This window comes from Staurois parvus, unplaced genomic scaffold (genome assembly GCF_062004578.1).
Source record: "Staurois parvus isolate SC_StPar_1 unplaced genomic scaffold, SC_StPar_1.0 ptg003263l, whole genome shotgun sequence".
Classification (NCBI taxonomy): Eukaryota; Metazoa; Chordata; class Amphibia; order Anura; family Ranidae; genus Staurois; species Staurois parvus.
In genome coordinates this window covers 114,277-139,172 of record NW_028321059.1, presented here as the reverse complement: position 1 = coordinate 139,172, position 24,896 = coordinate 114,277, and the positions used below count along the sequence as shown (strand labels likewise).

At 47.1% G+C, this 24,896-nt stretch overlaps 1 protein-coding gene across 1 annotated transcript in view; it reads right to left on the bottom strand.

The window, feature by feature from the left end:
- Positions 1–3,224: 3,224 nt before the first annotated feature.
- Positions 3,225–24,896, bottom strand: part of LOC149428401 (uncharacterized) — a 96,117-nt gene continuing 74,445 nt past the window's right edge. Inside the window, exons 8-12 of the mRNA XM_089667460.1 lie at positions 24,530–24,584; positions 21,609–21,683; positions 21,219–21,345; positions 10,476–17,781; positions 3,225–6,977 (exon numbers count right to left, since the gene is read on the bottom strand). Of these exons, the coding sequence (XP_089523586.1) occupies positions 10,508–17,781; positions 21,219–21,345; positions 21,609–21,683; positions 24,530–24,584 (7,531 nt within the window). The 3' untranslated portion in view covers positions 3,225–6,977; positions 10,476–10,507. The remainder of the gene's footprint in view (positions 6,978–10,475; positions 17,782–21,218; positions 21,346–21,608; positions 21,684–24,529; positions 24,585–24,896) is intronic.

Genomic DNA, 24,896 nt, shown 5'->3' with positions numbered 1-24,896 from the left:
TCTCCTGTAGGTACAAGGAATACCTCCTAAATGTGCACCGTGTAGGAGACAATCTCTGTTTGTGACGTCACCACGCTCTGAAGGGACGACATACTCCTGCCATCCCTTCAGAGCTCCATGCCGTAGCCGTGACATCACTGTGGCTCAGCCATTTGAATGGCTACAGTCCATGAACTGGGAAGGAAGACCGGGTGAAGATCGAAGCCCCGTCAGCGGCGAAGGCTTCGTTCTAAGGTAAGTATTCCATAATGTGAAGGAATGCGAGACTTACTGACACCTTATGACTGACACCTCCTGACTGACACTGAAGGGGGGAAAGTGTCCGGACCGGAAGGGGGGGGGGAAAGTGTCCGGACCGGAAGGGCGGGGAAGTGTCCGGACCGGAAGGGGGGGGGGGGAAAGTGTCCAGACCGGAAGGGGGGGGAAGTGTCCGGACCGGAAGGGGGGGGGGGGAAGTGTCCGGACCGGAAGGGGGGGGGGGGAAAGTGTCCGGACCGAAAGGGGGGAGGTGTCCGGACCGAAAGGGGGGGAGGTGTCCGGACCGGAAGGGGGGGGGAAGTGTCCGGACTGGAAGGGGGGGAAAGTGTCCGGACTGGAAGGGGGGGATAGTGTCCGGACTGGAAGGGGGTGAAAGTGTCCGGACTGGAAGGGGGGGGGGGGGGTGAAAGTGTCCGGACTGGAAGGGGGGGAAAGTGTCCGGACTGGAAGGGGGGGATAGTGTCCGGACTGGAAGGGGGGGGAAAGAGTCCGGACATGAAGTGGTTAATAAACACACACTTACCTGTCCCGGGGTCCGGCGATGTGCTCACCTGCAATGTCTCTTCTCTCCCCGGTGCCGGAATATCAACTGTGCGCACCAGGCTGTGACAGCATGCGGCTTCACAGCTGGGTGCCCGCTCCGCATGCGTGAGTCATACTGCGCATCCTGATTTGTCTGGCAGTCTTCTGGGACCTGTGAAGTGTCCCAGAAGAGTTCAGGAGGAAGGAGGGGGGTGCCTAACTTCCGGCTCACTTCACCTCTGCGCAGTGGGCTGGAAGTGGGAGAGGTTACCTGTCAAAACCTCGTATCCACTCCCCCCAAAAGTGCCAAAATATGGCAGTAGAGGGGGGAGCAGGTAAACAGGCGGAGCTTCCACTTTTGGGTGGAACTCCACTTTAAGGTGAAAAAAGATCACCTTGGGGAGTCCACTTTATTCAGAGGGGTCATTTGAGAGCGTTTGTACTTTTTTGGCATTTGTCTTTGATATGTTTTATAACAGAAAGTATTAAGCTCGGTGCTTACCAAATACCAAAGGAAACTTCTATCTGTCTGAAAAAAAAATAATAATCATTTGTGTACAGTCCTGCATGACCCAGTAATGGCAAAACTATCACAGCTGTCAGGAGCTGAATCACCTGCTGGTGGTGCTGTGATTTCCAGAGCAGAAGGTTGTAGTTTCAGCGTCCACCAGCAGGTGCCTCTCAGGATCAATGGCAAACAGAATCTGGCATCAGCAGAACACTGGAGTGAGAGGGAAATGAAGACGAGGGAACTAAATACCTTCCAAGCAGCTAACATCAGGTGGAGACATTGCTGGGATCTGCTGGCTAATGGGAGGGTATTTAGTTCCTCCGCTACATTTCCCTCTCCTGCCAGGGTTTTGCTGCAGCCAGATTCTGTTTGCCATTGATTCTGATATTGCTCCTGCCCTGTATTCTGCTGAGTGTAGCCATGCAGATCTGGCCATCCCTGCTGCTGATTCCTGACAAAAGTGCTAAAAACTAAAAAATGTCCTGAAAAGAGGAGGGTGTGAGATTCCAGTACTGATGTGTAAACTCTGATGGAGATTTTAGTAGAATTCAATGATAGCATGAAAACACCGCCTCGCAGGACTTGGCACCTTCATACCTTTGTGGTCATATTGTTGATGAAGTTCCGGCTCTGTTTTCCCACTTTTCTAGAAGCCAGCAAAAATTGCCAACAACTACAGAAAACCTCAAGAAATAATGTTGAAGGTGCAATGGCTATGTGGCTCCTGGGATTTGTCCAGCTATGGAGGAACCGAGCTACAACCCCCCCCATCCCCATCCCTATTCCTCTTCTCATCTTGTTTGGTCCGCTGGAAATCAACATAAACCATTTGTTAACCCTGTCTGATCTAGCCACTGTATGTGAAGACTTGCAAGCACCATCTGTCCATGCTTGGGAGCGAGAGGTGGACTTTGACATCTTTGCACCATCCCCATTCCGGTCCTCATCCTGATTGGCCCTCTGTAAACCAATACGAGGTAACTTTGGGACCAGTGGAGAACGGCTCTCATTTTTTAACCCTGTCTGATCTAGCCGCTGTATGTGAAGACTTGCAAGCACCATCTGTCTCAGCTTGGGGGTGGAGGGTGGTCTTTGCCCCCATCCCCATTCCTCTCCTCATCCCATGTAGTCCTCTGTAAACCAATACGAGGTAACTTTGGGACCAATGGAGAACAGCTCTCATTTTTTAACCCTGTCTGATCTAGCCGCTGTATGTGAAGACTTGCAAGCACCATCTGTCTCAGCTTGGGGGTGGAGGGTGGTCTTTGCCCCCATCCCCATTCCTCTCCTTATTCCGACTAGTCCTCTGTAGAGCAATACGAGGTAACTTTGGGACCAGTGGAGAACGGCTCTCATTTTTCAACCCTGTCTGATCTAGCCGCTGTATGTGAAGACTTGCAAGCACCATCTGTCCCAACTTGGGGTGGGGTGGAGGGTGGACTTTGACATCCTTTCTCCAATCTTCATTCCTATTCCTCTCCTCATCCCGTTGGTTCTCTGTAGACCAATACAAGGTAACCTTGGGACCAATGAAGACTAATTGTCATTTTGTAACCCTGTTCCAGACACTGGACTTGCAAGCACCATCTGTCCCAGCTTGGGGGCGGAGGTGGACTTTGACATCTTTGCTCCATCCCCATTCCTCTCCTCATCAGGTTTGGTTTTCTGTAGACCAATATGAGGTAACTTTGGGACCATTGGAGATTGGTTGTCATTTTTTGACCCTGTTCCAGCCACTGTATGTAAGGACTTGCAAGCACCACCTGTCCCAGCCTGGGGACGGGGTGTACTTTGACATCTTTGCCCTGGTGCCCCATTACCTTGTCCCAGCACTGGCTCTGATGAAAAATTTCTGTACTTTTACTTTACCATAAGACATCCCGCCATCACAACAAAGTCACCACCACCAACAAGAAGACATTGTGAGCATTGATAGCATTTGTGTGTTTAATAATCTATATTATTATATTATACATTTACTGTGACAGGTTAAATATACATATATGTGCAACAGAAGGTGGAACCCAACACATCCATAACAATCCTTAGTGTGAACCAGCCACACAGACTTGTGATGCTGTTAACTCGCCAAGGTGTGAGAAATGGGATAAAATACAATTCTGTGCGACCCATAGACACATAAAACAAGACTCCACAGTAATAGTAACTCTGTATAAACAGGGGATCATATTTCCTTCACTTGTCTAAATACTTCATACAAATTAAGACACTGGTGAGTCAAGCTCTGCATTCCTGAGGTATTCCTTTCATTTGATCTCCAGAGGCCAGAAGACTCCGCTGTCCTCATTCATTATTGAGAGTAAATTCTTCTAGAGGTGAACGGGACCTGACGGTGTTTACCCATTGCTGAAAACATCCTATGAATATGCTATCCTAATGATAGATAGTGAGATATGGTGATGACCTACTATGAATGTGCAGAAGACAATGTTCTCTGACTCAGAAGCAGGAATTGATGGTCTCTCACTCAGGAACAGAAAGAGACAATGTTCTCCTATGTAGAAGATGGGAAAGACAATGTTCTCCCACTCAGGAGCGGAAAGAGACAATGTTCCCCCACTCAGAATATAGAAAAGACAAGGTTCTCCCACTCAGGAGCGGAAAGAGACAATGTTCTCCCACTCAGAATATAGAAAAGACAAGGTTCTCCCACTCAGGAGCAGAAAGAGACAATGTTCTCCCACTCAGAAGAAGGAAGAGACAATGTTCTCCCACTAAGGAGCAGAAAGAGACAATGTTCTCCAAATCATCAGAAGGAAGAGACAATGTTCTTCCAATCAGAAGGAGGAAGAGACAATGTTCTTCCAATCAGAAGGAGGAAGAGACAATGTTCTTCCAATCAGAAGGAGGAAGAGACAATGTTCTCCTAATCAGAAGGAGGAAGAGACAATGGTCTCTAGCTCAAAAGAAGGAAGAGACAATGTTCTCCCAATCAGAAGGAGGAAGAGACAATGTTCTCCCACTCAGAAGAAGGAAGAGACAATGTTCTCCCACACAGAAAAAGGAAGAGACAATGTTCTCCCACTCAAAAGAAAGAAGAGACAATGTTCTCCCACTCCTAAGAAGGAAGAGACAATATTCTCCCACTCCTAAGAAGAAAGGGACAATGTTCTCCCACTCCTAAGATTGAAGAGACAATGTTCTCCTACTCAGAAGAAGGGAAAGACAATGTTCTCCCATTTAGAAGCAGGAAGGGACAACGTTCTCCCACTCAGAAGCAGGAAGGGACAATGTTCTCCCACTCAGGCACAGAGGAGACAATGTTCTCCCACTCAGAAGAAGGAAGAGAAAATGTTCTCCCACTCAGAAGAAGGAAGAGACAATGTTCTCCCAATCAGAAGAAGGAAGAGAAAATGTTCTCCCACTCAGAAGAAGGAAGAGACAATGTTCTCCCACTCAGAAGAAGGAAGAGAAAATGTTCTCCCACTCAGAAGAAGGAAGAGACAATGTTCTCCCACTCAGAAGAAGGAAGAGAAAATGTTCTCCCACTCAGAAGAAGGAAGAGAAAATGTTCTCCCACTCAGAAGAAGGAAGAGAAAATGTTCTCACACTCAGAAGAAGGAAGAGAAAATGTTCTCCCACTCAGAAGAAGGAAAAGAAAATGTTCTCCCACTCAGAAGAAGGAAGAGACAATGTTCTCCCAATCAGAAGGAGGAAGAGACAATGTTCTCCCATACAGAAGAAGGAAGAAACAATGTTCTCCCACTCCTAAGAAGGAAGAGACAATGTTCTTCCAATCAGAAGGAGGAAGAGACAATGTTCTCCCACATAGAAGAAGGAAGAGACAATGTTCTCCCAATCAGAAGGAGGAAGAGACAATGTTCTCCCACTGAGAAGAAGGAAGAGACAATGTTCTCCCACTGAGAAGAAGGAAGAGACAATGTTCTCCCACTGAGAAGAAGGAAGAGACAATGTTCTTCCAATCAGAAGGAGGAAGAGACAATGTTCTCCCAATCAGAAGGAGGAAGAGACAATGTTCTCCCACATAGAAGAAGGAAGAGACAATGTTCTCCCACTCAGAAGAAGGAAGAGACAATGTTCTCCCACTCAGAAGAAGGAAGAGACAATGTTCTCCCACTCAGAAGAAGGAAGAGACAATGTTCTCCCACTCAGAAGAAGGAAGAGACAATGTTCTCCCACTCAGAAGAAGGAAGAGACAATGTTCTACTCAGAAGGAAGAGACAATGTTCTCCCACTCAGAAGCAAGAAGGGACAATTTTTTTCCCACTCGGAAGAAGGAAGTGACAATGCTCTCCTACACAGGAGCAGGAAGAGACAATGTTCTTCCCCTGAGCAGCAGGAAGTGATAGACTCTCAATGAAGAAAAATATCTAAAGACATCTACTAATTAATGCAAAGAACTTTTTAGAGCAGAGTCCAATATATAGAGCCCAAAGAAACTTGGTCACAGTCACATTTTCCTTGGAAGGCCCTGACTACACATCCCAAATCCCACAGAAATACTCTCAAGCTTGTTCTCTTGGAACGTCTCCACCCTTCCATGGTGGTACATGGACAAAGTAAAGTGCTTTGCATCCTTCCACAAATATCATCTTATACCTTCAGACACTTTAGCAACTCCATCCTCAGTGTGCAACCTTTACCGTTTCCTTCTAAGATAACATGAGCTGACACCTATATCTACAGCTTCATCTTCAATCTATGGCTTTTTATCCACCCAACACAGACTGTAACCTTCATCAGAACTTTAAGAGTGCACAAATATTTCTGCCTTTGTGTGACCTTCGGGAAGCAACCCCGGGACAGAAATACAGAACCACTTAAATCCTATTTCTGAGATGTAAAGTACTATTTCCTTCCTAAAAGCTGCACAACATATTCCAAAACACACCTACCACTAGCCGTACCACTAGCCACATAGGTCATTAAGGAAGCCTCACATATCTGCTTTGGTGGAGGCTTCCTAACGCACCTATCTCATGTCAGTCAAATCTTACAACTATCTTCATTTCACATCACTTTCCATTATGCAACCACCATCATAAGTATAGATGCACTTCTACAGAGAGGGGGGAGGGAGAATGGGGGGGGGGGGGGAGAAAATCCTGCAAACTGAGGTTCTTTGCAGCTTATAAATGACCATTTTGTCTTAATGACTATCAATGAATGAGTCCCCCATTGACAGGAGTAAAATGATATTTTCTCACTGACAGTTTGGTAGATCATGGAAGTCTCTGTCTGGTAAAGTCTCCTTAGTGGGACTGTGGAGGAACGTTCATCCATCCGTGAGTACAAGTTGACCTCCTCTCCTTGGAGGCTGTGTAGAACAAGAACAAAGGCTCTTCTTATCAATGGCCATGAACATCTGAAGATAATGACCCATCAAAGATCAGAAAACGGGATTCTGGTAACGTTAATGATGGCTGAGCAGATCTGACGGTAAAGGATGGACTGGACGAAGGGAGGTTTCCTCTAAATGATGATGTATTCTCATTACTCAATATAAAGAACAAGCAACGTCTTCATGTTCACTGGAGGAATTTACATCTACATATAGTATTCTGGACTTGTTAAAAACAAGGTCCCTCCCGTCCTCCCGGTGTCAGTGTAAATGAGGAAGTATTGCGGTGTGTCAGTATCTGGAGGATTTTCAGGTCGGTCTCTTCACTTTGGACGGGACAGTCACCTGGCCAGTGCCTTCTACCTGAGGAAGAAGAAAAAGAACTTAGGTCAACCATCACTTCTAAATAAAGGACACCAATGTCACATCAAAAGCATGGTAGGACTGCATGTTCAAAAAGATCTGAAAGTAGAAGTGTATGTGCTGGTCAAAACAACCAATCACATTCCAGACAAGTGTCTTTATTTACAAAAAAAAGACTGAAAGTGAAAGAGGAACCTGCTTGGTTGGTGGGGTCTTGTCTGGTCTATGCGGATTATTCCTCTTATCAATTTGCTTTACAAACTGGATGTTTAGTAAGAGCGCTGTATTATTATTAGTTTTAATAAAGATTTTAAAATGAATATTATTAAGTAAAACTGTTACACTGTTTATAAAAATTTGTGTCTCATATGTTTATTTCCTATGATCCTCAGCTCCATCTAGTGGCCACAACCTGATTGAGGTATTTCAGGAAAAAACTGCATTATGGCCACTAGATGGAGCTGGTGATTTGTAGGAAACAAACACATTAGGTACCTTTTTTGTATATTTTACGGTATATGTTTACCAAGGATTATTAGAGCTCTATGGGTTAGCTGAACTCGCAGCACATCTGGAGGCTTGCTTTGACTGGCTGGACCTCAGACAAATCTGGAGGCTTGCTTTGACTGGCTGGACCTAATACAAATCTGGAGGCTTGCTTTGACCAGCTGGACCTCAGACAAATCTGGAGGCTTGCTTTGACCAGCTGGACCTCAGACAAATCTGGAGGCTTGCTTTGATCGGCTGGACCTCAGACAAATCTGGAGGCTTGCTTTGACTGGATGGACCTCATACAAATCTGGAGGCTTGCTTTGATCAGCTGGACCTCAGACAAATCTGGAGGCTTGCTTTGACAGGCTGGATCTCAGACAAATCTGGAGGCTTGCTTTGACTGGCTGGACCTCAGACAAATCTGGAGGCTTGCTTTGACCGGCTGGACCTCAGTCAAAGCCATCTGATAAGTGTTGAATCTATGATCTGACATTTTAGGTTGTCTGTGTAAATTGTACCTTGAATTATTGAGGCCTGGTAAGCAGGTGCAGTCTAGTTTCTCCACTGTAGGTGACGCTCATCCAGAGCGGCGGTGCAGCTGGAGGAGGACGTCAAAAGAAACTGGGTTTCTCCAGGGTTCCCTGGAGCAGCATTCCAGTTGGCTACTCTGCATTCATTGGTGGCCATCTTGGGTCACACAGAGTCTTCTTACGTCCCTGCCCCCCCAACCCCTCAACCCCCACCGGGTTTTGGAGAACTTTGGTGAACTGACTTGTGTAGAGAGTATATACCCATTTGTCAGGGACAGCCCTAGTGGCAGAGAGGCTACTGAAGAGTAGGGAAGGCTCAGGGCCTATGTCTACAACACCAGAGAGCTCCTCTTAGGGTTGGTCCAGCAGGCCACATTCTTCTCTCCTTGACAGGTGCTGTCTTCAGTTTGGGCCTACTACCGCTGACTCTCCGCTCTATCGTCTGTAAGTTCCTGGGCTGGTGTACTGTTGCAAGTTCTTCAATACATCAGCTACTGTATTCCGAGCCTCTGTGTGCTTACTGCCGTTGCACCACGCTGCACCTACCCAACAATTATATGGGATAATTCCCAGTCATTATACCGGAAGCAGTAAAGAGTATGGGATAGCGCCACCCGCTGGCTGGATAAAATATACAAAATAAACACAGTACATCCCCTTGATATGAGAAGTAGCAGTCTTAGAGAACTCCATTCAGCAGAGAAATTACTAATAAACATTAAAATGATTAGATAAATAATAGGAGCAGTGCTGGACAAGTATAGATGCTAGATGGACAGATAGGAGAGGGATATGTCCCAACTTCTCTGAGAACGAAAGGTGACAGACTGTAAAGGTCAAGTCCCTGTTAGGACCAGATGACCAATACGGGGCCCAACATCATCACATTTAATATCCAGGTTTCTGGGATACTTTAAATGAGTACCCTGGTACATGGGTGGCCCCAGGAACATGAAGACTGCATGATCTGGTCCTAATGGGAGGCCTTTTTCTGGTAAAAAGGAGAAAAGGATCATGGGATTGTCATTGTTAGGAGGTAGTGAAATCCAAACATCAAAACCAGATGGTGGAAACTGGACTTTGTAAATAACATAGCCAAGGTCTTGGCAGGTGGTATACTAGCAAGGTCAGGTCAAGCAAGACATCGGATCCAAGGAATCCAACAGGCTGTAGGTTGAAGAAGCAGGATCACACGGTTTCAGGAAAAAAGAAAGTAACAGAGTTCAGACATACGGAGAACAGATAGGAGGCAGGAGTAATACTAACTAGGAGAAAGAGCCAAGAACAGAGGAACAGGAGCTTGCCAGCATTCTAGGATACTATATATGAGTAGACTGGTACTTGGGTGCCCCCAGGAACACAAACAATGGATTAGCTGGTCTTAATGGGAGGCCTTTCACCAGTAACAAAGAGATCATGTGATTGTAGAGTGGAGTAGCCAAGGGTCATTGTTAGGTGTAATGAGATCCAACATCAAAACCAGATGGTGGAAAATGGATTTAGTAAATAACAAAGCCAAAGTCTCAGCAGGTGGTGTACTAGCAAGGTTAGGTCAAGCATGAAATCAGATCCAAGGAATCCAACAGGTCAGAGGTAGAAGAAGCAGGATCAGGAGTATCAGGCAAAGGAAGACATCAGGGTTCACACATACTAAGAACAGACAGGAGCTAGGATTAATACTAACTGGGAGAAAGAGCCAAGAATACAAGATCAGGAACATGCCAGCTTTCTAGGATACTTTATATGAGTACTTTGGTACTTGGCTGGCCCCAGGAACATGAACACTGGATAATCTGGTCTTAAAAGGAGGCCTTTCTGCAGAAACAAGGAGCCAGGGATCATCGTATTGTAGAGTGGAGTAACCAAGGGTCATTGTTAGGAGGTAATGAGATCCAGACACCAAAACATGATGGTGGAACATAGACTTAGTAAAAAGCCAAGCCAAGGTCTCAACAGGTGGCGTACTAGCAAGGTCAGGTCAAGCAAGACATCAGGTCCAAGGAATCCAGTGGGTCGGAGGTAGAAGTAGAAGGATCAAGGGTATCAGGAAAAATTAAGGCAACAGGGTTCAGACATACTGAGAACAGACAGGAGCCAGGAGTAATACGGAGTAGGAGAAAAGGCCAAGAATACGGGAACAGGACTGGGGAACTAGGAGCACTCTGAGGACAGGTGGACAGCAGGACTCAGGGAGGAGAAAAGGAACAACATTGAAAGAAGAAGGTGGATACCAGGGAAGACAACATAAACAACAGACAGAAACAAACGTTTTAACAGGAGGACACAGTGTGAAGACCACACCACCAGCCAAGTACCTGACATTCAACCACATGACCAATAGGGCAGCTAGCCTTAACTGACCACCAAGCATTCAGATGGGCAAACACCTACAGGTAGGTACCTGACAGAAACTTTTCATACAGTATTATGTATAGCTAAGTACACCAAGCTAGGAAGTTCAAACATGGTCACTTACCACTTCCTTCCTTAGAACTTGCTATGTGAAGGTCACAGAACAACTTCTGAGGGAATAGTGTTGTTGTTGGGAATATTATTCTCTGTGGTCTGAAGAGCATTTTCCGATGGGATTAAAGTTGAGTGTTTATGGTCAACGAAGGCTGGGCTATCACTGAAGTTCACCAAGTCTGAACTGCACAGAGACAAATCTTTTAGAGTTTGACCCTCTCCAGCCGGTAAGTTATTAATGGGCAAAATGTCATGTACAATGACTTTATCTGTGCTGTGTTCAGTCATTACAATGGCCTCTGTTTCAGGCAAAGAAGCTTCTTCTGTATGATAAGGTTCAATCAGACTACCAGTGACTGGCGGGTGTCCAGGGTCCTCAAACAGGTAAAAATTGGGAGCTGGCAGTAAATCACAAAGTAAAGGTGCCTCTGGAAACCCTGCCTCATCAACATATGAAATGTCAGTTGGTGGAGGCAAAGATGAGCTGTCCGCAAGAAGAGAGGAGCATACTTGTAGAGATTCAACCTCTATTAGGTTTCCATTGGGATCAGCTGCAAATTCAATGGAGCTGTTGGTGGGAAAGGAAGCAGAAAGTAGCAAAGAATCCACTGGTGAGACTGCATTCAAGGTATCGGGCAGGGATGTAGATGTGTTGTCACCCAACAATGTGAGAGGTGTAGGGTCAGCTGGTGGGACTTGGCTGGGTTCAGATGACCATTCAGAAGAGCTATTGGAAGGAAACATAGCAGGTAAAAATGAAGTTTCAGTTGATAATTGGCTACAATTTTCTTCTCTATTGGATTCAGCTGATTCATCTGTGCAAAGGGCCATGCGTGCAATAAATGTGTCACGTTTTAAAACTTCTGTTTTTTCAAGGCTGGTTTCTGCTTGATATCCATTTAACTGATCCAGGGGAAGAGAGCCAGAAGTATGTAAGTTCACAATCACTGGAAACTCTGAGGGAAGGTCACTGGTTTCAGGGCAAAGTTCAACCTGGCTGATGGTAGGAAGTGGAGCAGGTTCAGTTATATTCTCAGATGGCAGAACATCAGGCAGTCCATCACGGGGCTCAGCTTGAACTTCAGATGAGATGACAGTAGGAAATGAAGAAGATTCACTTTTACCCTTAGTTGGTGGAAACTCTGTGTGAATATCCCTAATTTCTCCTAGAGTTTCAGGTAAACTACAGACAGAAAGGGAGAAGGATTTGGGTATATTTTTCTCTGCCAGAATCTCAGGTTGATTGACACTGGACTCATAAGAACTCTCGAAGGGAAGGGGGACAGGCAAAGATAAAGGCACTGGAACCTCAGTTTGGGTAGATTCATCTGCAGGAAAAGGCATGGTGGCCTCAGGTGAGGAAGAAACTTGTGGAACTTCAGTTCTGTCTTCTTTAGGTTCAATTTGACCTTCCAGTGAGTTGTTGGTGGATACCGAATCTGTAACAGGTAGGGTTTGAAGTGGTGGAACCTCAACTGGTGTATCAGAGAGTTCACCCTGTGATTGAAGAGAAACACTGCTAGGAAGGGTATAAATGATAGGCACAATATCAGATGGTAGAATCTCAGGTTGTCTATCGTATGTGTCAGCTTGAGGTTCTGACACAGTGTCAATGGGAATAGAGGCAGACACATGTAAAGTCTCAGGTGTGGGAATCTCACTTTGACCAATAATGGGCTTGCCAGGAGATTGGCATGACATATTATCAATGGCAGGTAAAGACTGAATGTGTGGATCCCTAATTTGTTCCTTAATGGGTTGTGCTTGAGAGTATAGAGAGCCATGGAGGGAAAGAGAAGCAGACAGAGGCAAAGATTCACTTGATGGAACTTCAGTGTGGATCTTACAGGGCTCTTCTTGTAATTCGTTTGAGCTGATATGGGAAATAGTGGCTGATACAGACATCAAATCTGCTGGAGGACTATCAGTTAATGTGGTCATCTGATCAGTCCGATATTCGGAAGGTAGAATGATGGATTCAGGTAATGTCTCTGATAGAGGAACTTCAGTTTGATTACTATTGTCCTCATCTTGGGAGCTGTCTGTGTAGAGGAAGTCAGCTAATTGCATGGCTGCATCAGCTGAAACCTTAGTTTTATTAATACTGGGCTTCATCTGAGAATCGGGAAGAGGAAAAGAAGTCTGAGGTTGAAGAACCTGATTTTGATCATTGCCTAATTGTTCTTCAAATTTTAGTGAATGTTCAGTGAATAGAGATACAGGTTCATGTGTGGCCTCAACTGATGGAACTTTAGATTTGGTATGTTCAGATTCTGGAGACACAGGAAACGTATCAAACTGTGGAGCACCACCAACAAGATCATGACGTTGAGAATCAATGAAACCACCAGTGGGAAGGTTTTCAGGAATAGGTATTGTCTCGACTGATGAAAGTTCAGTTTGATTACAGCTAGGCAAAGACTGGGAATAGGAAGAAACATCCATAGAAACAGCTGGTAGGCCTTCAGTCTGGTTGGCAATATATTCAGTTTGATATTCAAGATGAATGCCAGAACAAAGTGAAACAGTTGCAGGAAAAGTCTCTGCAGGTGGAATTCCAGCTTGCTTTTCAATATGTTCAGCTTGGTTTCCTAGTAAGTTAATGATGGGAGGATGAGCAGTCATAGGTAAGGTATGAAGCACTGGAAGGCTACCTTGGGAATTTGGTTCAGCTTGAGACTCAGGTAAGATGCCAGAAAGAGGGGCCACTACAAAAAAAGACTGCACTGGAAAAAAATCAGTTTGGTTTTCACTGAGCTTCTCGTCAGGCTCAGGTAAGATGGTGCAAAGAGAGGCCACCACAGATAAGGAGTCTACTGGAGAAACCTCAGTTTGTTTTTCAATTAGTTTTTCTTGAGATTCGGGTATGATGCTGGAAAGAGGGGCCACTACAGGTAAAGATTCCACTGTAGACAGCTCAATTTGTTTTTCATTGAGTTCCTCTTCAGGTTCAGGTAAGATGGTGCAAAGAGATGCCACCACAGGTAAAGATTCCACTGGCGAAACCTCAATGTGTTTTTCACTGCGTTCCTCCTGAGGTTCAGGTAAGATGGTGCAAAGAGAGGCCACCACAGGTAAGGAGTCTACTGGAGAAACCTCAGTTTGTTTTTCAATGAGTTTATCTTGAGATTCAGGTACAATGCTGGAAAGAGGGGCCACTACAGGTAAAGATTCCACTGTAGACACCTCAATTTGTTTTTCATTGAGTTCCTCTTCAGGTTCAGGTAAGATGGTGCAAAGAGAGGCCACCACAGGTAAAGATTCCACTGGAGAAACCTCAGTTTGTTTTTCACTGCGTTCCTCCTGAGGTTCAGGTAAGATGGTGCAAAGAGAGGCCACCACAGGTAAAGATTCCACTGGAGAAACCTCAATTTGTTTTTCACTGCGTTCCATCTGAGGTTCAGGTACGATGGTGCAAAGAGAGGCCACCACAGGTAAAGATTCCACTGGAGAAACCTCAATTTGTTTTTCACTGCGTTCCTCCTGAGGTTCAGGTAAGATGGTGCAAAGAGAGGCCACCACAGGTAAGAAGTCTACTGGAGAAACTTTAGTTTGTTTTTCAATAAGTTTATCTTGAAATTCAGGTACGATGCTGGAAAGAGGAGCCACTACAGGTAAAGATTCCACTGTAGACACCTCAATTTGTTTTTCATTGAGCTCCTCTTTAGGTTCAGGTAATATGGTGCAAAGAGTGCCCACCACAGGTAAAGATTCCACTGGAGAAACCTGAGCTTGTTCTTCATTCAGTTCATCTTGAGATTCAGGTACGATGCTTGGAAGGGAGGCCACCACAGGTAAAGGTTCCACTGGAGAAACCTCAGTTTGTTTTTCACTGAGTTCCTCTTGAGGTTCAGGTAAGATGTTGCAAAGAGAAGCCGCCACAGGTAACGATTCTACTGGAGAAACATCTGTATGTTTTTCACTGGGCTTAGCTTTAAATTCAGGTGGAATGTTGGTAGGAAGGGCGGCTGAGAAAAGTAAAACTTCAGTTGATGGGACATCAGATTTAACTTGAGGTACGGGTAAGTTGATGACAAACAGAGGATCTGCTGAGGGAATCTTATATGTTGCATTAATGGGTGCAGTTTGAGATAAAGGAATATTCTTTGCTGATGATACTTCAGTTTGACTATAAATTGGTTCAGCTTTAGCTTCAGGCAAGGGGCTGGAGGAAACTTTGACCTGCAGGGTCAAAATTTCAGTCTGGTCTTTGTTGACTTTCATTTGAGATGTGGATAAGCTTGTTTCTCTAGGTAAATTGTCTACTGTTGAAACCTCTGATTTATACCCGGGTTGAGATTCAGGTTGGCTGGCCATGGCCAAAGAAGCAGATGCTGGTGCCAAGTCTACTGGTTGTACATCTTTTGACTCAAAGGTGGCTTCAGTCTGAGATTGGGTTGGCTGGGCTGAGAGATGGGAGGCGGTTGGTGGGACATCAGATTCCTGTGATTTAGTACAAGGTAGAGTTTGAGGTTCAAGTCGGTTAGATTTTACAGTTAAAGGCTCTAAGTTTGGAACTTTGGTGGACGAAATGTCAGAGTTGGAAATGGAAGTAGACCTGGTACTCAGAGATTTTGCAAATGCCGGTGCCTTCACTGTAAAAGAATCTGTTGTTCTTGCACTAAAAGGTGTATAAGGAGGAGGCGCAACATACTGTAATATAGACCTCAAAGAAGATGAAAGAGGTGTTTTGCCTTCTAATGTTATTGGTGAATCAAACAAACGAGAAGGCAGGAGACCCTCAATACTGGTATTAGAGGAAGCATATGATTCGTAGCTGCTTATTGGGTAAACATATGGCTTTGTTTCTGGGAGTTTCCTTGCAGCAACAGAAATAGGTGGAGATGGTAATAATCTGTGACCAAGGGATGAAGCAGGAGTTGACAAAGCTTCCACAGCCAAAACCGGTTCCAGGACCACTTTCTGAGGTGCAAAAGTTGGTCCAATAGCCTTTGTACTTGGAAGACTGAATCCTGGTGCCTCGGAGCTGAGTGGTGAAGTGGAAATCTTTGTGTCAGTAACTGGTGTGACACTTACAAATGCAATTTCTGACACAGGAGTGGAGATAGAGACTGTGGCCTTTATTGCTGCTGGTCCTTCAGGTATGTGGGAGCTCCTTGGTGACGTTGGACTGTGCCCTTGCTCCACAAGATCTTCAGATGTGTTTAGACTATCAACGGGCACAAACTCTGCTCTGTATACATCACCAAGTATGTTAGTGTTTATAGCATCCGGAGTATCGTAGTATGGAGACGGTGGAATGTTAAGTGCTGGAGGTCTTGTCTGAGCTTTGATGTCCTTGGCTTTTTTCTCACTGTATCTGGTATTTTGTTGTGAAGGCTCCTCTGACATTAGTGTTACATATTCAGCTCTGTAGGGTACATCGTACAGATATGGTTGTGGAGATACAGTGCTCTGAACAGGAGATATGGAGGTCTTTGGAGGAGGTATGGTGCTCCAAGGGGGAGATATGGAGCTCTGAGAAGGAGATATGAAGCTCTGAAGAGGTGATATTGAGTTTTGAGGAGCAGATATGGAGCTTTGAGGAGTTGATAAGGAGCTCTGAGGTGGAGGCATGATGCTCCGAGGAGGAGATATGAAGCTCTGAAGAGGTGATATGGAGTTCTGAGGAGCAGATATGGAGCTTTGAGGAGTTAATAAAGAGCTCTGAGGTGGAGATATGGTGCTCCAAGGGGGAAATATGGAGCTCTGAGGAGGAGATATGAAGCTCTGAAGAGGTGATATGGAGTTTTGAGGAGCAAATATGGAGCTTTGAGGAGTTGATAAGGAGCTCTGAGGTGGAGGCATGATGCTCCGAGGAGGAGATATGGAGCTCTGAGAAGGAGATATGAAGCTCTGAAGAGGTGATATGGAGTTTTGAGGAGCAGATATGGAGCTTTGAGAAGTTGATAAGGAGCTCTGAGGTGGAGGCATGGTGCTCCGAGGAGGAGATATGGAGCTCTGAGCAGGTGATATTGAGCTTTGAGGAGGAGGCATGGTGCTCCAAGGAGGAGATATGGAGCTCTGAGCAGGTGATATTGAGCTTTGAGGAGGAGGCATGGTGCTCCGAGGAGGAGATATGGAGCTCTGAGCAGGTGATATTGAGCTTTGAGGAGGAGGCGTGGTGCTCTGAGGAGGAGATATGAAGCTCTGAAGAGGTGATATGGAGTTTTGAGGAGCAGATATGGAGCTTTGAGAAGTTGATAAGGAGCTCTGAGGTGGATGCATGGTGCTCCGAGGAGGAGATAGGGAGCTCTGAGCAGGTGATATTGAGCTTTGAGGAGGAGGCATGGTGCTCCAAGGAGGAGATATGGAGCTCTGAGGAGGAGATATGAAGCTCTGAAGAGGTGATATGGAGTTTTGAGGAGCAGATATGGAGCTTTGAGAAGTTGATAAGGAGCTCTGAGGTGGAGGCATGATGCTCCGAGGAGGAGATATGGAGCTCTGAGCAGGTGATATTGAGCTTTGAGGAGGAGGCATGGTGCTCCAAGGAGGAGATATGGAGCTCTGAGCAGGTGATATTGAGCTTTGAGGAGGAGGCATGGTGCTCCGAGGAGGAGATATGGAGCTCTGAGCAGGTGATATTGAGCTTTGAGGAGGAGGCGTGGTGCTCTGAGGAGGAGATATGAAGCTCTGAAGAGGTGATATGGAGTTTTGAGGAGCAGATATGGAGCTTTGAGAAGTTGATAAGGAGCTCTGAGGTGGATGCATGGTGCTCCGAGGAGGAGATAGGGAGCTCTGAGCAGGTGATATTGAGCTTTGAGGAGGAGGCATGGTGCTCCGAGGAGGAGATAGGGAGCTCTGAGCAGGTGATATTGAGCTTTGAGGAGGAGGCATGGTGCTCCGAGGAGGAGATATGGAGCTCTGAGCAGGTGATATTGAGCTTTGAGGAGGAGGCATGGTGCTCCGAGGAGGAGATATGGAGCTCTGAGCAGGTGATATTGAGCTCTGAGGAGGAGGCATGGTGCTCCGAGTAGGAGATATGGAGCTCTTAGGAGAGGATATGGAGCTTTGAGGAGGCGATATGGAACGCTGGGGAGATGTGTTCTCTTTTACATGTGATGGAAAGCCTCGCTTGGTGGAAATTGGAGGGGGTATAAAGAAAGGTAAAGAGTCCACCTTTTTAGATATGCCTGGCAGTGGGGCCTTGGAGAAGATGAAGGCAGGAGAACATGTTGGGGGGCTGCTGGAAGCAGGACCACTGAATGAGTCTCTTTTCTGGAAACCAGGAAAATAGGATGGACTTCGGGCTGGAGGGGTCAAAATAGACTCTGTCATGCTGCGTTGGTATCGGAATGTTGTTCTGCCGGAAAGACCTTTAATGAAAAGGAGATGATTTTAGGTCAAACACTCTCATATCATTTGTACTCATCATAACTATGTGAGTGATTCTCTGGATGAACTATCCCATTGGTCTTGTACAGGCCATCCTTTCTATTTGTAAAGGTTGTCAGTTGAGCTGTGAGTAATAACTCAGCCCTTCCATGTCCGTAAATCTTGTATTGCTCATTTTACTCATTTTTCAGTTGCTGTTTCCTGGACCCCCATGAAGAACCACCAATGAACTCTGGAAGATGGCTGATCTGTACTTATTACATAATGAGCTGAAAATGACGAGTGATCACCATTCTGCAGGATGGATTGGGCAATGACAGACTTCATAGACCAGCCACGGACTCGCAGCATTGGCTGACCACTAGCCTTCAATCCATACTGACTACTGGCCTGCGGTATAGAGTGGCCACTGACCAACCTACTGACTACTGAACTATAACTCAGCATTGATCTGCAACACGGATTGACCACTTGCAAGAAAGACTGATCACCAGGGCTGGGACAAGGGGTGGGCAGGAGGCTGCCCTGGGAACTGAGAAAAGATGGGGGGGACCTGTGGAGGGGGAAGTTGGAGGGGGGCAGGGGATAAGAATTGTTCTAAGAGGGGAAATTGGGGTGTGTGCTTGGAATGGTGAGTTTGGAGGGACTTGTGTAGGGAGGTGAATGGGGGAAGAGGATTTCTGCTAGGAGGGGGGAGGTTTGTGCTAGAAGAGGTGATATGGTAGAGGGGGGAAGGAATTTGTGTTGAGGGGGAACTTTTTTGGGGGGAGGGGGAATTAGTGCTGTAGAGATGATTGGGGGATATGTGTGCCAGGAGGGAAAATTTGGAGAGGAAGTATTTGTGCTGGAAGGGAGGGGATTTGGAGTGGGGGGGGGATTTGTGCTTGGAGGGAGGATTGGGGGATCGGGGGGAGGATTTTGAGTGGAAAGGAAAGGATTTGTGCTCAGAGGAGAAATTTGAGGGGTGGAGGATTTGTGGTAGATGGGAGGATTGTGAGTGTGTGTGGGAGGGGGGGGGGGGGGTTGTGCTAGGAGATAGGATTGGGGGGAGGATTTGCGTGGGAGGGAAAGAATTTGTGCTCAGAGGGGAAATTTGAGAGTGGAGGATTTGTGCTAGAAGGGGTGATGTTGTTTTTTTTTTTTGGGGGGGGGGGGGTCGAGGAAAGAGAGGATTTGAGCTTGGAGAAGGGATGGGGGACAAAGATTTGTGCTGGGAGGGGTTATTTGTTTGGGGGGAGGGGGTTGAGGAAAGAGTATTTTTGAGCTTGGAGGGAGGATGAGGGGGCAAAGATTTCTGGTGGCAGTAGTGATTTTAGAAGGGGGGCAGATTTGTACTGGGAGGAGGGGGGGCTTATAATTGGGGGTTAAACATGCAGATTAATGACCACTAACCGGCAAAACTGAGTGACCCCTGACTAAGGACTGATCTACGGTGTAGGGCACCACAAGTAGGTCATATAAATAATTTGAGAAATTACTGCACCATGGAGTGACCACTGGACCATGGAGTGATTACTGGGCCATGGAGTGATTACTGGACCATGGAGTGATTACTGGACCATGGAGTGATTACTGGACCATGGAGTGATTACTGGGCCATGGAGTGACCACTGGACCATGGAGTGATTACTGGACCATGGAGTGATTACTGGACCATGGAGTGATTACTGGACCATGGAGTGATTACTGGACCATGGAGTGACTACTGGACCATGGAGTGATTACTGGGCCATGGAGTGATTACTGGACCATGGAGTGATTACTGGACCATGGAGTGATTACTGGGCCATGGAGTGATTACTGGGCCATGGAGTGATTACTGGACCATGGAGTGATTACTGGCCGATGGAGTGATTACTGGCCGATGGAGTGATTACTGGCCGATGGAGTGATTACTGGACCATGGAGTGATTACTGGAGCATGGAGTGATTACTGGACCATGGAGTGATTACTGGAGCATGGAGTGATTACTGGGCAATGGAGTGATTACTGGGCCATGGAATGATCACTGGGCGATGGAGTGATTACTGGGCCATGGAATGATCACTGGGCCATGGAGTGATTACTGGACCATGGAGTGATTACTGGGCCATGGAGTGATTACTGGACCATGGAGTGAGTACTGGGCGATGGAGTGATTACTGGGCCATGGAGTGATCACTGGGCGATGGAGTGATTACTGGGCCATGGAATGATCACTGGGCCATGGAATGATCACTGGGCCATGGAGTGATTACTGGGCCATGGAGTGATTACTGGACCATGGAGTGATTACTGGGCAATGGAGTGAGTACTGGACCATGGAGTGATTACTGGACCATGGAGTGATTACTGGACCATGGAGTGATTACTGGACCATGGAGTGATTACTGGACCATGGAGTGATTACTGGGCCATGGAGTGATTACTGGACCATGGAGTGAGTACTGGACCATGGAGTGATTACTGGACGATGGAGTGATTACTGGGCCATGGAGTGATCACTGGACCATGGAGTGATCACTGAACCATGGAGTGATCACTGGACCATGGAGTAATCACTAGGCCATGGAGTGATCACTGGGCCATGGAGTGATCACTGGGCCATGGAGTGATTACTGGGCCATGGAGTGATTACTGGACCATGGAGTGAGTACTGGACCATGGAGTGATCACTGGACCATGGAGTGATCACTGGGCCATGGAGTGATCACTGGGCCATGGAGTGATCACTGGACCATGGAGTGATTACTGGACCACAGCTTACTCTACCTACTAAACTCTAACTGGCCACTGCTGACCTTCAGCACAGACTGACCATTGATTTGGAGGAGAGAGGACCTTGACTGGACATTGACCGTCAGAGCAGACTGACCAGGGAGCTGCAAATTAAGGATGGATGTGGATCCAAAACATAGACTGACCACATGACCTTCATCATAGAGTGACCTCTGGCCTGCAGCTCTATGCTGAAGATCACCTTTAAATAACTTTCTGGTCTCAGGGAAAAAAAAATGATGACATCTACAACTCCTGATACATCAATATGGTGGTCGATGGGAAGAATGCTTCCTCCACTGGTGGTCATTAGGGAGAATGAGCCCCTAACAGGTATCTAAAAAGATCAATGGTGTCAGTGGGTACTTATCTGAGAGGCAGAAATTGATCATTGGTCAAGGAACCCCTAGCAACCTCTGGAGGAACCCTGGGGTTCCATGGAAACCTGGTTGAGAAAATTTGGTATAGACTATCCACTGATCTCCAAAATAAATAGAATAATGACTGGCAACACCAGCTGACCAAAAGAGCAGCAGGACAGACTGGATAATAAGCTTCTTCTACAGATCTGAAGCTTTGGCTGCTGATTGAGAGAAAGGGATCCTACCCCTGATGTACCCAAGGCACCACTGAGTGATCCATGAGAAGATTTAAACTCACTGGATGGAGATCTCCCTGGAGAGCTGGGAGTGGACGGTGGAGAGTTGGAACAGGATGCCGAGCGCTCATGCTGGCGGAAGAATTCCCGGGGGTGCAATGACCGTCCAGAGACCAGTGCTGCCGCCTCCTGAAAACGATACAGAGAAAAGAGAAGATCATTAATACAAAAGTGAGACATTTGCAGAATTGTATTTAAAACATACAGCAACAATCCATTCACTAACTCATCCAAGCCAATGTAAGACCCCAACCACCTCCATCCTGGACACCTTGCAGGATCTCCTACCATGCACCCAATGACTGCCTGAGATACATAATAAACAGATTTAGACCTCCATTGGCTTGGATGAGAAGAAGACCGATCATGGGTAATGCAGAAGACACACTCACCGCGGCCATCTCGATGGACTGACTGCGCCTAAATCTTCCTTTCATCTCCTCTTCAAATTCCCTCTGCTGCTGGGCCTGAAACATCCAAACCAGAGGAGCACACAATGAGCAGAAGATCTCTGTCAGCAGATACCCAGAGCTGTCCAGGTCTATCAGAACTCTATCATGTAGTATAGCTTGTACCCGGCTGGGATAGTACTGAGTTTGTCTTTGTGGTTAAGAACCGGAAACATCTATTGTTGTGACTACTATGGCTACGTTATATACGTACATAGCTATGGTGTGCCACCATTCAATGATCAGAAGTGGAGGAGGGCTGGAGACCATACTGTACAACCAGAAGAATGACCAAGAATGAGTATTGTATGAAGCTTGGGTGATGCTCCAGCTGTTCACCTGAGCTCACTTGGATCCATAAGACTCATGGGTTCACCCTCTTGCTCCTCTAGACAGCCAACTGTCCGTCATCTGCAGCCAGTCATCATTATGAGGCTTCAATACTAAAAAGTTTCTGCCAGACAAATTCCTTTCTTCTCAGCATTGGGGTATCCTGAAATTCTAACTGATTTCACATTCACATGCTCCTGTTACCCCATACTACAATCAGAAGGAGGCAGGATTCAGTTTTAGAGAATCATAGATTTCAGGATAACAGAAAAGCTATCTGTGTTTTTTATGGAGACACTCCCCCGAGGAGCTCTGAACTATGAGCTACATCATCGTGGCTGGTCATACATTCTAGGAACACCTCCCCACAGATGAATCTTCTCCATCAGGAGAGACTGGGTGTATTTCCTAAATATACTTCCAGAGAATCTCAGGAATATGAGCTGTGTGAGTGAGCCAGCTGGAAAGCCCTCCTCCAAGGAGTATCAGATTAGCAGGTACATCAGCATGGGCTGGCTGTGTTTCCTGGAGACACTGCCCTAATCAACTCTGGACTATAACCTCTGTCAGTGGAAATGTCAGGCCAGGACAGACGTGTGAGGCTGGTCTGTGGTGGTTCAGGCCTGGACGGAGGTTTGAGCTGGTTCAGGCTTCAGCAGAGGTGTGTGGCTGGTTTGAGGGGGGTCAGGCTGGGAATGAGGTGAGAGGCTTAGTTGTGGTGGTTCAGGTTTGGACAGAGATGTGAGGCTGGGTTGAGGCCGATCATGTTCAGACAGATGTGTGAGGCTGGATTGTGGTGGTTTAGGCTTGGACAGAGGTGTGGGACTAAGATGCGACAGTTCAGGCCACGAAAGAGGTGTGAGGCTGGACACTGGTGGTTCAGGCTGGGTCAGAGGTGTGAATTTGATTTGTGGTGGGTCAAGCTTAATCAGAAATGTGAGGCTGAGCTGTGGTGGGTCAAGCTTGGTCAGAGGTGTGAGGCTGAGCTGTGGTGGGTCAAGCTTGGTCAGAGGTGTGAGGCTGAGCTGTGGTGGGTCTAGCTTAATCAGAGATGGGAGGCTGAGCTGTGGTGGGTCAAGCCTGGTCAGAGGTGTGAGGTTGGGCTGTGGTGGGTCAAGCTTGGTCAGAGGTGTGAGGCTGAGCTGTGGTGGGTCATGCCTAGTCAGAGGTGTGAGCCTGAGCTGTGGTGGGTCATGCCTGGTCAGAGGTGTGAGCCTGAGCTGTGGTGGGTCAAGCTTGGTCAGAGGTGTGAGCCTGAGCTGTGGGGGGTCAAGTCTGGTCAGAGGTGTGAGCCTGAGCTGTGGGGGGTCAAGCCTGGTCAGAGGTGTGAGGTTGGGCTGTGGTGGGTCAAGCTTGGTCAGAGGTGTGAGGCTGAGCTGTGGTGGGTCATGCCTAGTCAGAGGTGTGAGCCTGAGCTGTGGTGGGTCATGCCTGGTCAGAGGTGTGAGTCTGAGCTGTGGTGGGTCATGCCTGGTCAGAGGTGTGAGCCTGAGCTGTGGTGGGTCAAGCTTGGTCAGAGGTGTGAGGCTGAGCTGTGGTGGGTCAAGCCTGGTCAGAGTTGTGAGGTTGGGCAGAGCCGTGGGGCAAGCTTTGTCAGAGATGTGAGGCTGGGCTGTGGTGGATCAAGCTTGGTCAGAGGTGTGAGGCTGGGCTGTGGTGGGACAAGCTTAACTGGAGGTGTGAGGTTGAGTTGTGGTGGATCAAGCTTGGTCAGAGGTGTGAGCCTAAGCTTTGGTGGGTCAAATTTGGTCAGAGATGTGAGACTAGGCTGTGGTGGATCAAGCTTGGTCAGAGGTATGAGGTTGGGCTGTGGTGGGTCATGCCTGGTCAGAGGTGTGAGGCTGGGCTGTGGTGGATCAAGCTTGGTCAGAGGTGTCAGGCTGGGCTGTGGTGGGACAAGCTTAACTGGAGGTGTGAGGTTGAGTTGTGGTGGATCAAGCTTGGTCAGAGGTGTGAGCCTAAGCTTTGGTGGGTCAAATTTGGTCAGAGATGTGAGACTAGGCTGTGGTGGATCAAGCTTGGTCAGAGGTATGAGGTTGGGCTGTGGTGGGTCAAGCTTGGTCAGAGGTGTGAGGCTGGGCTGTGGTGGGACAAGCCTGGTCAGAGGTGTAAGGTAGGGCTGTTGTGGGTGCAGCTTGGTCAGATGTGTGAGGCTAAGCTGTGGTGGGTCATGCCTGGTCAGTGGTGTAAGGTTGGGCTGTTGTGGATCCAGCTTGGTCAGAGGTGTCAGGCTGGGCTGTGGTGGGACAAGCCTGGTCAGAGGTGTGAGGCTGGGCCGTGACAGTTCAGGGGGCATGGACAGAAGTGTGAGGCTGGTTTGTGGGGGCTAAGGCTGGAACAGAAGTGTCGGGTTGGACTGTGGCGGTCCAAGCCAGGACAGAAGTGCCATTTTTTTTTTTTTACCAAACATTACTGTCCCTATCTCACTACGTTGTGATAAGTGGTGTACAGGGGCGCCCCCTCCTGGATAACAGACAGAACTGCTTCCCTGTATTGAGAATTATGACCCCTACAGACTACCATCTGTCACTCACCCATCGAGCCTTCTCTGTCCTTCTCTGCTCAGCCTCCAGTCTTGCCTGCTCCTTCCTGGAAAAACACAGATGATGATGAGGTTAGTAAAGAGCCGGAAACGATGCTTCAGTTCTAGAAGATCCAGTGTGCTACAATGAATTATCCCACGCCTAGGACACTGCATGGATGGTGGGGGGCGGTCTAAGTGGTTTTGGTTCAAGGGAATGAAAATGAAAAGTGCCTGAACCTGGAATGTCACCATCAAAAGGAGGCAGACGAACAAACATCTTCCAGAGAACCAACAGCAAGCATGCAGTGAGCGGGCACAGAGGGTAAGGACCTGGGCACCTTCCAAAAGACCCCAAGGACCAGTGGCAGAGTCATTCT